The sequence below is a fragment of the Priapulus caudatus genome, unplaced genomic scaffold (genome assembly GCF_000485595.1).
Source record: "Priapulus caudatus unplaced genomic scaffold, Priapulus_caudatus-5.0.1 Scaffold16, whole genome shotgun sequence".
NCBI lineage: Eukaryota > Metazoa > Priapulida > Priapulimorpha > Priapulimorphida > Priapulidae > Priapulus > Priapulus caudatus.
Window position 1 is genome coordinate 930223 of NW_014577077.1, and position 17315 is coordinate 947537.

Genomic DNA, 17315 nt, shown 5'->3' on the forward strand with positions numbered 1-17315 from the left:
GGGCGCCGGATTTGAAATGGAATACGTTATTGAATGTATTTCTATGTATAAAAACGTTACAGAAGTTATAAAATTTGACTTCAATTGTCCTTTAAGGCAACTAAACTGGTTAAAACATCAATAATGTTTCCACATCGTATAATTGGATGTACCGCATGTGGTATAACCCGAGGGATGCAATTAATCTCGCTAATACATCAACGCCGGAGTGACGTGATGTTCACCAGTTGGTATTTAATTATACGTGATTACACATAGACATGATCGAGGCTATGTATCAATCTTATGTAGGCATGTGTGATTGCCCTTGTTAAATAGGTGAGCTGAAAGCTGACATTTTTCGGACGAGAAACCCCGAGTAATTGATATGCGTGCGTCAATGCCACTAGATGCCAATTGTCGTAATTAAAACCAAACTTGATCTCGACTCGACTCGCTTATACCCCCTTCACATTACGAGTCCTTACGGATCGCCAACTCGTAGTCAATCGCAATCATCCGTAAATAACTTGCTGGTATCCGTATTAACTCGTCACAACTCGCAGACACTCGTAAGGATCCGTGAAAGAAGAGGCAAATTTTTTGACATGTCAAAAACTTTCTCACGAGTGTCCACGGATTGATTTTTTTCCGTAAATAACTCGTAACAATCCGTAAGTATCGTAAACCGCTCGCAACAACACGTAACCATCCTTAAACTGCTCGCAAGAATCGGTAAATGACTCGTAACAATTTTTGTTACGATTTGCTATGGTTAGTTTACGATTTGTTTACGGATTATTTACGGATTATAACGAGTGCTTACGTGTTGTTTACGATTTCATTCGGGTCGTGTTACGATGGCTTTACGGATTGTTACGAGTTATTACGAGCAATTTACGAATAGATACGTATACTTTACGTATTATTACGTATTGTTTACGATTTGGGAAAGGCTGCAAAATCGAACACGTCATTTTCAGTTGTTATCAAGAGTTGTTCGCTCATATGCCATGTTGTCTCTCTGGATGTCAATTGATGATAGATTGAAATTTGCGGGTGATACTCCATTAGGAGTGTTCCCAACTTTAATGTCATTAATGATCATAATAACATATATATATATATAATATATATATATAATATATAATATATATATATAATATATATATATATTATACTGATATATATATATATATATATGGTCATGGTCATATATTAGTTTGTGGTTTTAATGTCATTTCGGTTAGGGTTAGGGTTAGGGTTTGGATTATCAATCATTAATCATTAATGATATCAAAGTTGGGAACACTCATAATGGAGCGTTAGCCAGATTTGCAGGATTTTTATATACTTTTTGCCAAAAAATCGTAAGGACTCGTAAATACTCGTAACTAACTCGTACCTATTCGTAACAACACGTAAACAGGTCGCAACTAACACGTAAAAGCTTCGATGAATCGTAATAAATCCGTAACAATCCGTAAAAGATCGTAAGTTGCTCGTAGTTATCCGTGACAACTCTTAACAAATCGTGGAATTTTGCCGTAAATACATCGTAATAACTCGTAATAATCCGTAATAAACCGTAATTAGCTCGTAAAAGTGGCCAACTCGTAAGAATCCGTGTACTTTTACGAATTGTGCGATCCGTAAGGACTCGTAAGAAAAATCCGTGTATGTGAAGGGGGTATTAGGCGAAAAACCGAACCGGTCCTGAAATTATGTTCGCGTGGCTAGCTTCCCGAAAATGCGCAAACCATTGGCTCTGCACTGTTGTACCGCGCGCTGTAATAACAGCCATAGCATGCTGTTTGTTATATGTACATATTTGAAGAAAAAAATACTCTGCGTGTAAAAATGTATTTATGGTAAGGCAACACACGCCTACACGCCCACACGCACGTGCGCGTTGACAGTCGTCCTAACCCAGATAAAACATTCTGGCTTGCATTTTGGCGATACATGTAAAACATGAGTTTGTTTACCAATAGAGGGCACCACCGTCCTACTGATGGCCTGATAAAAGAACATTGATGCATAATTACTCTTGATAATTACTTACTGAACTCGACTACATTCTCAACAGAAAAGAAGTCTTACAATTATATTTAGTATTAGTGGATCACCTTGATACTCGGTCAAGTTAATTTAGCAGCTATATTTCTTTGTTTATAATTGCTATTAGTTCTCATTCATGTTGCTAGTCTCACAGCTACATATATTTCCCATCTGGTTAGTGCAGCGTTTGCGCATTGACATTCCTATGCGAAATTATCACACTGTTATTCCATCACAGTCGTGGGCATCCACTCACGCGTATGTGCGTTTTTCTTTGTAGCTTTAAAGTTGAATACAATATATAATATAATTAAAAAGCAAGCCTCGTATTTCAGGCTCCGGCAAATGACTACTTTCTGATAATCAATTCATTCCAATCATTTTTATACACGGAATTAGACGTTATTTACAAGAAGGTCCTAGCGTGGAATCAGCGGAAACTATACGTAGGCCCTTATATTGATATGCACCTATGTATTTCAAAACGAATCTCATCCCCTATTTTGAAAGAGACGAACTTCTCTTGCCTATTTTTTCGGCTTCAGCTATTATAAGTGTTTCCGTTATTCAGGGATGTAAAATTGTCGGCTGGTTTTCGTGCGTTTCAGCATCAGTATGAAGCGCATAGCGCCGCCGCCGCCACCGCCGACGTCGACGCTGAAGAAGGCGCAGAGCAATGGCGACGTCTACTCTCCGCTCAACTACGACGACGCCTTCCCCGACGACGAGAACATGAACGAACTCAGCACGAAGATGCAGCTGACCGTGGTGCTACCTGGCGGCAAGAGACGCTCGATGAGCGTAGATACCGGGTGAGTGTCCGCGCGGCATCGTGCGGTTCATCAATGCTAGAGAAACGAAGAGATGACGTCCTAGACTGACTCTATAAGTGATGGAGAGCTAACGCCGACTGCAACCGGGGCTTCTGGAAGCAGTCTAGCGAGTTCCTATAGAATCTATATCCGTGCGAAATACGTGCGCGAGCATTCTCGGTTATTGTTTGGGTTGTAATTCACGTAAAATCCTCAGTTCGGTGTGAAAAATAATAAATCTGTCGAATAATTAAGTTGAACAATTTTGAGATGATTTTAGATGTATCAGTAAATTATCGTGGCGAGTGACGCCGAATCCGGTTAATATTTTGCTATATTTCTTTACTAAAAATCCTACAACGTTGCTAGCCTTACAGACTATTGTGGCAATGTTTCGTATAAATAGTATACGGGTTATCTCCCCAGCATCATGAAAACAACGATATCCAGGATATATATAATTAATTTCTTAAAAAAGATAATAATAATCAGATTATTACCTTCCTTACGCGTAAAATTCAAATCGAAGAATGCTGAACGCGCTGCGAGGTAAAGCCTGTGGTTTAGACGGGGCTGTAGCTAACCTGTTTTGGGGTGTAGCAGAGATTCCACCCGCACGCGTGACTTTGGGCTGACACGGAGATTCCACGCGCCGGCTGCTGCTATAATTAAGCGAAACCTCGGTCTGCCGTCCTTGAGTGCCTGGCGATTACAGTGATACCCAGCAATGAGCTGAAACAGCACCTTTCACAGTCTCTCAGCAGCTCATCATCGAAATTACGTACTATCACACAATTAACTCACTCCCGCGCGCGAAATTATAGATATTTGTCGGCAAGTGGGCAAATTTCCTGTATTCTATCGAGAGCGCCCGTTGCTTATTTGCGGTGGGCACGTCATCGCGAGTGGCTGACAGGAGTGAGTTGATTTACGTGTGACTCGGTAGGCACGTAGCCATAACGATAACGTAACCCCTGAGTTGAAGTCATACGCGCATACTATAACGTTCACGACCAGATTTATACGAATTATTTTAATACGAGCCACCAAGCTATTTGTCCAGACCTCTTCGGAAATAAAACAGAGATGGATTTCAAAAAAAGCTCGCCAACGTCAAAAGACTTTGGCAAGGCACGAGCATTAAATCGAATGCGACAGCAATTCAGTATTTGCAGCAATCTTCCTCAATCACTTTTTAAATTTTTTAGCGCATTTTAATAGTGACACTTTGTGATATTAGGTGAGTATAATACAGTATGCCATTATGAGAATATAATAGGTAAGTGGAATACGGCGGACATCATGACTACGATCGATTGTATATTGTAATGATTGTGCAATTATGCACACAATGTGTAAGCAAATATACGAGCATTGACTTAATTAGGTTACTTGATTGGTTTAAATAAATGATTGTCAATAGGTTAAATGTACTGTAGGTGTCGATATGTGTGTGAGCGTGCGTGCTTACGGGTGCTCGTGTTATTATGCATGCATGCGTATATGTATATGTATATATATATATATATTCATGTATAATATATCCAGGCGGTGAAATTGCATTTTTTCGTCGTGTAACTGAATAAATGCAAGACCGTGGTGATTTATTATCCGTGCTGTACGGCTGTACACGCAAGCTAAATCATGTTCATTAGTAGTCTACCCAAGTAGGGCTCATAAATATATATATATATATATATATATATATATACATCATATATATTTCCAATTTATATAATCAAACTATTTCCCTATTCCCCTATTCCCTATTTCCCTATTATCTACTTCTGATATATATTGTCTTCAGTCTTCACGAAAATCTTTTGAGCCACTTGCCCGAATGACATTCTATTTGCTCATATATTTTGCAGGAATGCTTTTGGAATATCGAGAAAAGAAGTGTACACCAGACAACTTCTAGACGTCATTCGTTTCCGGTGTTAACATTTCGTGATTTTAAATTAAAAACCTTTTGTTAAAGTGCATTTTTAAAGCAGGAACCTGTCGGGCAAGTGAGCTTGCAATGTTTACATGCCCGCCAAGATTTCTACACGTCTCGGGCGTCGGACACCCGGCTAAATTCGAAGACTGAATAGATATATATCTGATTATGTATAGATCAGTGACTCGAACCCGTTAGTACGCATTTTTACCTGTAGCCTGCGATAGATGGCGGAGATGGATCGGGGGCTTGGCATGGCAGTGAGAGAAGCCATCGCGTGTCAAGCACGATCGTACGTGTGAAGATATGCGTAACGCGCACGGACCGCTGATCGGTATCGAGAGATGTGGTCGTGCGGCCCGAAATGGTGCCGGCCATTTAATGTATTATGCCCAACAACATTCTCGATAGAACTCGCCTCCCAACCCGATCTACATAAGTGCTAATTCTCGTAATTCATACATCATAATTTCTCAACCCAACGCCACGTACTCTTTCGCTCGTACTCTCTGTGAGAGAATGCTGCCTGGTGTGACCTGCTAGTATATATATGCGTGTCGCTGGTATATGCGAGCGTGTCGCCCCATGACTCTGCCGTAACTCCGCCGTTACTCCGGCGTGACATTTTCGTGACCCTGCCGTGACTTTCCTATGATTCCGCCGAGATTCTGCCGTAAAGGGCCGGACACACTAGGCGATTAAATCGGGCGATTACATCGGGCGACAAAATCCGATTCTATCGCGCGAGTCGAGTGGACACACTAGGCGATTAAATCGGGCGATTAAATCGCCGGTGAATAAGTCGTGCATGCATGTGCATGTAGACGTGCGTGCGTGCGTGTGCACGTACACCTGCGTGCATTTATGCGTGCGTGCGTGTGTATGTAAACGTACGTGCATGCGTGCGTGTGTGTGTGCGTGTGTGCGTGCGTGCGTGCATGTGTGCGTGTGCACGTACACGTGCGTGCATGAGTGTGTGCGTGCGTGTGCACGTACACATGCGTACGTTCGTGCGTGCATCGCTATTACATGACATGACATACTAAACATAAAACATCGCTATTTCGTATGAACAAGTACAGTATCATTAAACAACTCTGATTGGCTTGTACAATCGGGCGATGTTATCGCCGGCCGCGGACACACTAGGCGATTGCATCGGGCGATGAAATCGGGCGATGAAATCGGGCGATAATATCAAACCGTTTTGATCTGTGCGATGGCATCGGGCGATGACATCGGGCGATGAAATCGGCGGCGATTGAGTGGACACACTAGGCGATTTCACGGCGATTACATAGCCCGATGTAATCGCCCGATGCAATCGCCTGGTGTGTCCGGCCCTTAACCGCGTCGTTACTCCGGCGTGACTTTTTCGTGACCATATCGTGACTCTGCCGTGACTTCGGCGTGACTCCGCCGTTACGCCGGCGTGAATTTTTCTTGACCCTGCTGCGACTTTCCTGTGCGGCGTGACTCCGCAATTACTCCGGCGTGACTTTTTCGTGACCCTGCCATGACTTTCCTGTGGCTCTGCCGTGACTCCGGCGTGAATTTTTCGTGACCCTGTTGTGACTTTTTTGTGGCTCTGCCGTGACTACGGCGTGACTTTTTCATGACCCTGCTGTGACTTTCCCGTGACTCCGGCGTGACTGTGCCGTGACTGCGGCGTGCGGCAGCTTGCGTTCGTGTTCGTAACCCCCACGCCGTGCGAGCGAGCGTGAACGCCGCATTGCAATTACCGGTTACTGATTGCAGCGGAGGCAGTCGGGAAGAGTCCGAGTCGCTACTACGTACGAGAGTACGTAAGTTCCACTACGTACCACCTTTATTTGTGCGGGCGTCGTTTGTCGGCAGTCGGCTGTAGTCGGCGGCAGTCAGGGAGAGTCCGAGTCTATAAGGTTCCGCTACGTACGTACGACGTTTATTTGTGCGGGCGTCGTTTGTCGGCAGTCGGCTGTAGTCGGCGGCAGTCAGGGAGAGTCCGAGTCTATAAGGTTCCGCTACGTACGTACGACGTTTATTTGTGCGGGCGTCGTTTGTCGGCAGCCGGCTCTAATCACTCCTCGGCTAATTGAAATGCTATTAAGGCAGCGATTGCGGCCCGCGGTGTTGTTTCAGTGTCGATTTGCACGCTTCGTCGCCGAGCGTCAAACGGTAATTCGCGCAGTTTAGGCGAGGCGGTTATGTAAGCGAAGTGACCAACGTGCGAGTGATATATGCTTCGGTATTAAATTACAAACGCGCACACGCGCACGCACGCACACCCATTCACACACACGCACACACCCACGCACGCACGCGCACACACTTCGCACCACCACGCGAGCATAAGGCACAGCTGAGCCTACCAAACATTCACACGGTAGCTGCAGACACTTCTAAATCAATCGACTCAGTCAAGTAAGACTGCAAATGTCATGAGAAACTCACCGCATATAGTGAGTGTATCACCGCGCGAACGCGCGTGCACACAACCAACATTGAAATGTTGATCAAGTATAGTTATTGCCAGCTTTCGGCAGACACTCGGTCAATACAGTATTCCTTTGCAATCTGGTACATCTGTGACTGTTGCTGGCTTCACTCGTATATAAATATCTCGTTATGTATATGCAGTGCTGCATCTCCGAAACCCCATTAGCATTGATTAACACTGAATCCTTTTGATACATTGAACTATATACAGGTACATCATGTAGTATTGTACATGATGCGTACTGAGCTGTCCCCGTACACAGTCAAACAGACAGCTCGCAGGGAGTAACTGCGTATCATCGATCAGGATTGAATAAAAACAAATGTGTTTATTCGCTGCTATATTAGGATGGTGTTGGGTGGCGATCGCAGACGACGCGCCGCGGGGTTTACCTTGTAAGCACTGTAGAGGTTTTAGCGATTTTACAACCGTGCTACGTTGTATACTTAGCACGGTTTACTGCGTATGCGTACAGGTATGTACACGTTGAAGCTGGCGCATAAATGACGCACAAACTAACACAAATTGCAGTCGACCATACTGGAGAGGAGCGGTGAGACGGCGTCGCGTCAAACGTCGGTATTATTTACACGATATCTGCCGCTGGAAGTTACCGTTGTGTTTCAGTGCGGATTTCGTCTAAATACGTGCAACGAGAACGACGGAAGTGACATGTGATTACAACAAAAACGTTCGTATGTGCAAGCGACACCCTCCAATTAACCCGAGATGAGCTACAGAGGACTACGCGATTAATTTCGCCCGAGTGCAAAGCAGTGGCCATTATTTCGATTGAGCGAGTATATATGCTGACACGTGTATGATAATCGAAAACGACTCAATACGCAGGTGTGTTACAGTCCAACTGGCACGTTAATAGCTGGCGATGACACGGGACAGCGACGGAGTGGGGCAAGGCGAGCGGGGTGGCAACGCTTACGGCAGGTTTCAATAGCATTTTATCGGCGCGGTTTCAACCTTACGTGCGCGACATCGTCACGAAGCGGCAGGAAGAAAAAGTTGTTCTTCACACGATTATAGAGTTGCGATTCAATAGTGGCGGATATAGCCGAGATCTGCGTACACGCGTGTACTTTTTGTTCTGCTCATTCCCTTGCAATTAATTTGAACAAAAACCCGCTACTGTGTGCGTAGCGCGAACAGCTATCGGAAAAACCCGTTTCGTCGTCTGCGGCGAGGTGGCGCGCGTGCGCAGAGCCGTACAGCCAGACTAAATCGAATCGGAGCGGATCTCGGTGATCACGTTTCACACATCGCCGCTGCCTTTCACGCGAGCTGTTGACGGGACGTGATTAGCGTGCGGTGTTGTGATTGTTGTCGGGCCGTGGGTGAGGGCCTCCCTGCTAGTGTCGCCGCGGCTGGGTTACTGCGTGAACAGCCCGCGTCGGTGAAACATCCGCACAAGTATCGTCTGCTGACAGCGCGTCGGCGGGACGCCTCGAGCGAGCGCCTCTCGTCGCGGGAAGGCGTCGCGCTGAAGCTTGCGAGAAGAAGCTGACGCGCAGAAGCTGACGTCAGCGTGTGGGGAGGCTGCGGGCGAGTGGCTGTGTGAACGTAGCGGGAATCTCCGTGTGCGCCGTATAGTGGATACACGGCGTGTATATCATTCTACAAGATACCAGTAGGGGTTGATCGAAAACTATGCCTTCGTATAGCCCGACAGTGCATCAGGTTAGACGAAGTAAGCGTGAATTTTCTTGAAGTGCTTGTGTATAGCGAACATGGGGGTGATTCGCAAAACTATTGTAATCTGATGAATATAGCGTAAAACTCCAATAATTGCTTGTACAGGAAATACTACTAAATACCTGGACGAATCCAATTAAACTATGTACATCCAAGGAATATCACTAAATACCTCTGTGAATACAGCCGATATCTCTAAACTGTATTTATCCGAGGTATGTCTGTGAATATCCATGTGAATACAACATCAACCTGTCTGCATCCGGGGAATATTACTAAATTCCTACGTGAATACAGCCTACGTTTCTAAACTGCCTACGTCTCGCTTATGCATATGAGGAACCTTGGACCTTTGTTTGTGAAACTTAAAGAGCTGTCGCCTTGGCAAATACCTTGACCTCTCACAGTGACCTGCGACAGTGTGCTGACGTAAACGTGACGTCAGTGACGACAACAGCATGGCAGCGTCAGCGAAGTAATCGTCTGTTTTGAATTTTCGAATCTCTCTCGCGCAAAGATGTGGAAGCGACGACGGCGAAACAGGATGAAGACTAAGTCGGCCGAGAACCTACTGAGCGAGTACATCGGAGTGGGCTTCCAGTCCCGCGCACGGTGTGTACTGTCGCATGCACCCCCACACCTGAGCACACCTACCCTTACCCAGTTCCGCGCACTGGTGTGTACTGTCGCATGCACCCCACACCTGAACACACCTATCACTCTACCCAGTCCCGCGCACGGTGTGTACTGTCGCATGCACACCCCACACCTGAGGACACAACCTATCCTTACCTCAGTCCCGCGCACGGTGTGTACTGTCGCATGCCACCCCCACACCTGAGCACACTACCCTTACCCAGTCCGCCGCACGGTGTGTACTGTCGCATGCACTGGCCTCACACCTGAGCACACCTACCCTTACCCAGTCCCGCGCACGGTGTGTACTGTCGCATGCACCCCACACCTGAGCACTATCCTTCCCCCTGTCTCGCGAACGGTGTGTACTGTCGCATGCACCCCACACCTGAGCACACCTATCCTTCACCCCCCTGTCCTGCGCACGGTGTACTACGTGCATGCACCCCCACACCTGAGCACACCTATCCTTACCCAGTCCACGCGCGACGGTCTGTACTGCGCATGCACCCCCGCACCTGAACACACCTATCCTTACCCAGTCGCCGCGCAGCAGGTGGTACGTGCCGCATGCACCCCCACCCTGAGCACACCTACCCTTACCCAGTCCGCGCCAACGTGTGTACTGTCGATGCACCCCCGCAGCCTCGAGCACACCTACCCTTCCCGGCCGTCCCGCGCACGGTGTGTACTGTCGCATGCACCCCCACACCTGAACACACCTATCACCCAGTCCCGCGCACCGGTGTGTACTGTCGGCATGCACCCCCACACCTGAAGCACACCTATCCTTACCAGTCCGCGGCGCACGTGTGTATTGTTGCATGCACCCCCACACCTGAGGCACACCTACCCTTATCCAAGTCCCGCGCAGCGGTGGTGTACTGTCGCCATGCACCCCCGCACCTGAGCACACCTATCCTTACCAGTCCCGCGCACGGTGTGTACTGTCGCATGCACCCCCACACCGGAGTACACTACCTTACCCAGTCCTGCGCACGGTGTGTTCTGTCGCATGCACCCTCACACCTGAGCAACACCTATCCTTCCCCAGTCTCGCGCACGGTGTGTACTGGTCGCATGCACCCCACACCCTGAGCACACCTACCGCTTTACCCAGTTCCGCGCAACGTGTGTACTGTCGCATGCACCCCCACACCTGAACACACCTACCCTTCCCAGTTCCGCGCACGTGTGTACTGTCGCATGCACCCTCACACCTGAGCAACCTATCCTTTCGCGGTCCCACGGACGGTGTGTACTGTCGCACATAACCCGTATACTGCTTTCCCGAGGGCACGCCTTTCCTTCCCAGTCACGCGCAAGGCGTGTAGTTCCTTCTTCGAAGCATGCTTTCCTTCCCAGTCGCCGTACACGGTATGTCTACCTTCCCTAGAGCACACCTCGCCTTTCCAGCCCGCTACGATGTGTTTTTGCTTCCCATGAGCACACCTCCCCTTTCCCATTCCCTCCCCACACGGTATGTAATATTTCCTCCGAGCACGCCTCCCCTTTCCATCCAGTTCAACATGGTGTGTACTATCTTCCACGAGCAAACCTATTAGGCTTTCGATTTCGAGTACTAGACTGGAACCCGTCGCATCCCTGTGGCTGCGGTCAACGCGAAGGTCTTAACTGAGTAAGTCTGAGATTGATGCCAGCAACGACCAACGATTGACTTACATAACCAGTCTAGTCGAGAAACACGTTAAGACATAATATGAGAGAAGAAGCGTTTTACATAATGGCGTGTTTCAACGGGGGGGGGGCTGTGACGTCACAGTGACCTAGATTAAATATTCATGTGTTCTTTAGTAATTGGGCGCGCGGATTTGAAATGGAATACGTTATGTGAAGTATTTCTATGTATAAAAACGTTACAAGAAGTTATATAAATTTGACTTCAATTGTCCTTTAAGGGCAACTAAACTGGTTAAAACATCAATAAGTTGCCATCGAGTATAATTGGATGTACGCGCATGTGTAAACCCGAGGGATGCAATTAATCTCGCTAATACATCAACGCCGGAGTGACGTGATGTCACCAGTTGGTATTGTAATTATACGTGATTACACATAGACATGATCGAGGCTATGTATCAATCTTATGTAGGCATGTGTGATTGCCCTGTTAAATAGGTGAGCTGAAAAGCTGACATTTTTCGGACGAGAACCCGAGTAATTGATAATGCGGTGCGTCAAATGGCCACTAGATGCCAATTGGTCGTAATTAAACCAAACTGACTCTCGACTCGACTCGCTTATACCCCCTTCACATTACGAGTCCTTACGAATCGCCAACTCGTAGTCAATCGCAAATCATCCGTAAATAACTTGCTGGTATCCGGTAATTAACTCGTCACAACTCGCAGACACTCGTAAGGATCCGTGAAAGAAGAGGCAAATTTTTTGACATGTCAAAAACTTTCTCACGAGTGTCCACGGATTGATTTTTTCCGTAAATAACTCGTAACAATCCGTAGTATCGTAAACCACATCGGCACAACACGTAACCATCCTTAAACCTCCGCAAGAATCCGTAAATGACTCGTAACAATTTGTGTTAGCGAATTGCTATGGTTAGTTACGATTTTAGTTTACGAGTTATTTACGGATTCTAACGAGTGCTTACGTGTTGTTTACGATTTCATTCGGGTCGTGTTACGATGCTTTACGATTGTTACGAGCTTATTACGAGCACTTTACGAATAGATACGTATACTTTACGTATTATTACGTATATGTTTACGATTTGGGAAAAGCTGCAAAATCGAACACGTCATTTTCAGTTGTTATCAAGAGTTGTTCGCTCATATGCCATGTTGTCTCTCTGGATGTCAATTGATGATAGATTGAAATTTGCGGTGATACTCCATTAGGAGTGTTCACAACTTAATGTCATGTAATGATCATAATAACATATATTATATATATAATATATATTATATATATATATATATATATATATATATATATATAATATCTATATATGATATAAATTATGGTCATGGTCATAGTATTAGTGTGTGGTTTTAATGTCGATTTCGGTTAGGGTTAGGGTTAGGGTTTGGATATCAATCATTAAACATTTAATGAGTATCAAAGTGGGAACACTCATAATGGAGCGTTAGCCAGATTTGCAGATTTTTTATATACTTTTTGCCAAAAAAAATCGTAAGGACTCGTAAATACTCGTAACTAACTCGTACCATTCGTAACAACACGTAAACAGGTCGCAACTAACACGTAAAAGCTTCGATGAATCGTAATAAATCCGTAACAATCCGTTAAAGCTCGTAAGTTGCTCGTAGTTATCGCGTGACCAACTCTTAACAAATCGGTGGAATTTGCCGTAAATACATCTAATAACTCGTAAAATCCGTAAATAAAGCCGAATTAGCCGTAAAAGTGGCCAACTCGTATGAATCCGTGTATTTTACGAATGTGCGATCGTAAGGACTCGAGATAAAAATCCGTGTATGTGAAGGGGTATATAGGCGAAACCGAACCGTCCTGAAATTATGTCTCCGCGCGGGCTAGCTTCGCAAAATGCGCAAACCATTGGCTCTGCACTGTTGTACCGCGCGTGTAATAAACCTATAGGCATGCTGTTTGTTATATGTACATATTTGAAGAAAAAAATACTCTGCGTGTGAAAAATGCTATTATGGTAAGGCAACACACGCCTACACGCCCAACACGCACGTGCGCGTTGACAGTCCGTCGTACCTCAGCCAGATAAAACATTCTGGCTTGCATTTGGCGATACATGTAAAACATGAGTTTTTGTTTACCAATAGAGGGACACCACCGTCCTACTGATTAGCCTGATAAAAGAACATTGATGCATATTATCCTTGATAATACGTTACTGAACTCGACGTACATTCTCAACAAAAACCGAAGGTCTTAGCAAATTATATTTAGTATATAGTGGCATCACCTTGATGACGTTGGTCAAGTTAATTAGCAGCTAATATTTCTTGTGTTTATAATGTGCTATTAGTTCCATCATGTTGCTAGTCTCACAGCTACATATATTTCCCATCGTGGTTAGCTGGCAGCGTTTACGACATTGACATTCGCTATGCCGAAATTATCTCACTGTATTCCAAATCAACAGTCGTGGGCACCACTCACGGACTATGTGCGTTTATCTTTGTAGCGTTAAAGTATGAATAACATATATAATATAATTGAAAAAGCAAGCCTCGTTATTTCCAGGCTCGGCAAATGAACGACTTTCTGATAACAATTCATTCCAATCATTTCATACACGAGAATAGACGTTATTTACCATAGAAGGTCTACGCTGGATCAGCGGAAACTTACGTAGGCCTTATTATTGATATGCATTCCAGATGTCAAAACGCATCTCCATCCCATTTTGAAAGAGACGAACTTCTCTTGCTATTATATTTCGGGCTTCAGCTATTATATTGTTTCGTATATCAGGATGATAAAATGTGTCGGCTGAGTGTTCGTGGCGTTTCAGCATCAGTAGAAGGTCGCATAGCGCCGCCGCCGCCAGCGCCGACCGTCGGACGCTGAAGAAGGGAGAAAAATGGCGACGTGCTACTCTCCGCTCAACTACAGACGAGCGCCTTCACCCGACGACGAGAACATGAACGAACTCCAGCACGAAGATGCAGCTGACCGGTGTGCTACTGCGGCAAGAGACGCTGATGAGCGTAGGATACCGGGTTGAGTGTCCGCGCGGCATCGTGCGGTTTCATCAATGCTAGAGAAACGAAGAGATGACGTCCTAAATGACGCTATAGAGTGATCGGAGCCTAACGCCGACATGCAACGGGACTTCTGGACAGCAGTCTAGCGGTTCCTATAGAATCTATATCGTAGCGAAAAGTAGGTGCGCAGAGGCAGTCTCGTTATTGTTTGGCGTTGTAATTCAGCGTTAAAATCCTCAGTTCGGTGGTGAAAAATAAAAATATCGTCGAATAATTAAGCTTGACCAATTTGAGATGTATTAGAATGATCAGTAAAGTTATGCGTGGCGAGTGGACGCCGAAGTCCGGTTAATATTTGGCTATATTTCTTTACTAAAAACCTTAACAAGCGTTGCTAGACTTACAGACATATCTGATGGCAATGTTCGCTATAAATAGATAAAGGCGAGGTTATCTCCCCAGCATCAATGAAACAACGATATCCAGGATAGATATACATTAATTTCTTAAAAAAATAATAATATCAGATTTATTACCATCCTTAGCGCGTAAAATTCAAATCGAAGAATGCTGAACGCGCTGCGGAGGTAAAGCCTGTGCGTTTAGACGGGGCGTAGCTACGCTGTTTTGGGGTGTAGCCAGAGATCCACGCCACGCGTGACTTTGGCTAGACACAGGAGAGTTTCACGCGCTCGCTGCTGCTATAAATTAAGCCGGAAAACCTCGGTCTGCCGTCCTCTGAGTGCCTGGCGATTACGAGTGATACCCAAAACAATGAGCTGAAGCAGCACCTTTCACAGTCTCTCAGCAGCTGCATCGATCGAATTACGATGAATCACCAATTAACTCACTCTCGCGCGCGCGAAATTATAGATATTTGTCCGGCAAGTGGCGAAATTTCCTGTATTCTTATCGAGAAGCGCGCCGTTGCTTATTTGCGGGGGGCACGTCATCGCGAGTGGCTGACGTGAAGTGAGTTGATTTAGCGTGTTGACTCGCGTAGGCACGTAGCCATAACGAGAACCGTAACCCGAGTTGGAAGGATAGCGCCATACTATAACGTTCAACTGACCAGATGGTATACGAATTATTTTAATACGAGCCACCAGTATGTGTCCAGACCTCGTCGGAAATAAAACAGAGATATGCGATTTCAAAAAAGCTCGCAACGTCAAAAGACTTTGGCAAGGCCAACGAGCATTTAAAATCGAATGCGACAGCAATTCAGGTATTTTGCAGCAATGCTCCTCAATCACATTTTAAATTTTTATTAGCGGCATTTATAAGTGACCTTTGTGGAATATTGGGGTGAGAATAAGTACAGTATGCTCATTATGAAATATAATAGGTAAGTGGAATACGGCGGACATCATGACTCACGATCGAGGTTGTATTATGTAAATGATTTGTGCATTCATGCAGCAAGTTGTAAGCAAATATACAGCAGTGACTTAATAGGTTACTGATTGGTTTAAATGAAATTGATTGTCAATAGGTTAATGTACTGTAGGTGTCGATATGTGCTGTGAGCGTGCGGGTTACGGTGCTCGTGTTATATGCATGCTGCGAATATGTATAAGTTTTTATATAAGTATTATGTATAATATATCCAAGGAGAGTGAAATTGCATTTTTTCGTCGTGTAACTGAATAAATGCAAGACCGTGGTGATTTATTATCCGTGCTGTACGGCTGTACACGCAAGCTAAATCATGTTCATTAGTAGTCTACCCAAGTAGGGCTCATAAGGTCTATGTCCCCTAGGGTACTGCCGGAACGTACCCTGGGTACGGTCCGGTATACTGGAACGTACCCTGGTAACTGGTTAGGGTTAGGGTTAGGAAGTAGGCGTAGGCGACTCCCTAGACTCGTTAGTGGAGTAGGCGAGGTACGGTCCGGCATATTAGATAGTACCAGGGTACGTTCCGGCAGTACCCTGGGGGACATAGACCCTCTCAGCCCAAGTAGGCCTACAGCGCAGCGCAACCAGACACTACATTACTATACGTACCGAGTGCCTTCCTCGTCACGGCCATCGTCGTCATTAGATTTGTGTCAGCTACTATCCGCGACCTTTACGACACGTCTCTTTTGTAAAGGCCCATAAGCTCGCGAGAGTGAATAGAGATGCCCGACGTACGTACGTTCTACCTGTCTAGACGTTTAGTTCTACTCATGCACGGTTTCCGTCTCAATATAAGGACGAAGTCACAGCCCAAGCCATCGAGAAAGTTACAGATGACCCATGTCCTCTGCATGCGACAGCGCAGTTCAGAATTGCACACTCGACTTTGTAGAGGTCAGCAGAGGTCACATAGGTCAGTAGATGTCACAGTGGTCAGTAGGGGTCATCAGAGGTCACCGCGGGACGAGCGCCGGCGACATGTAACGGAAGCGTACACTAGTCAGACTCTCTACACGCCGTGATGCGTTACGCATCTCACGCCCAGCCGCAGTACGAATGGATGCTCCCCGCGTGTATACACCGTAAAAAAACATGCTTTCACTGATTAATGGGTGAATGATGATGGCATGTGGACGCTGTGGGCATAGATATATCTATGGTTACTGGTACGTGTCTCGTCTCGGGCCAGTCACTGGTCGCGCACAGGGTATTTTTTGCTGCGTGCAATCGCCGGGCACGTGTTTGAAGTTGGTATTGCGGTTTATTCTGAAGCTTTGCGAGTTATCAACGGTGAACGGTTAAAACGAAGAATTATCAAAGTCATTATCACGACGAAGAATTATCACGGTTAATCAAAGTGTTATCGACGGTGAACGGTTAAAACGAAGAATATTCAATCTAGGTCTTATAAGAGCTTTATCTTCTATCGTCATCGCTAGCTTGCACGATCTCCCGTTTCTCGCGTCCACGACGAATATATATGCACGCACGCGCGTGTGCGCACACGTCTACATACACAGCTTTCCAGCATTCTCCGTTTCCATCCATCTCTCTTATCTGTCTCTCACTCTCTCTCTTTCTCTCTCTCTCTCTCTCTCTCTCTCTCT

At 45.7% G+C, this 17315-nt stretch overlaps 1 protein-coding gene across 5 annotated transcripts in view; it reads left to right on the top strand.

The window, feature by feature from the left end:
• The window catches only part of LOC106810371, a 100843-nt gene that overhangs the window by 34228 nt on the left and 49300 nt on the right, over window positions 1-17315 (top strand). For 4 of the 5 annotated variants that reach the window (XM_014813729.1, XM_014813693.1, XM_014813720.1 and 1 more), the window contains exon 2: window positions 2649-2852. In XM_014813729.1, the coding sequence (XP_014669215.1) occupies window positions 2649-2852 (204 nt within the window). Of the gene's footprint in view, window positions 1-2648; window positions 2853-14303; window positions 14320-17315 lie in introns of those variants that run through there. The other variant, XM_014813710.1, reaches the window with a different exon arrangement.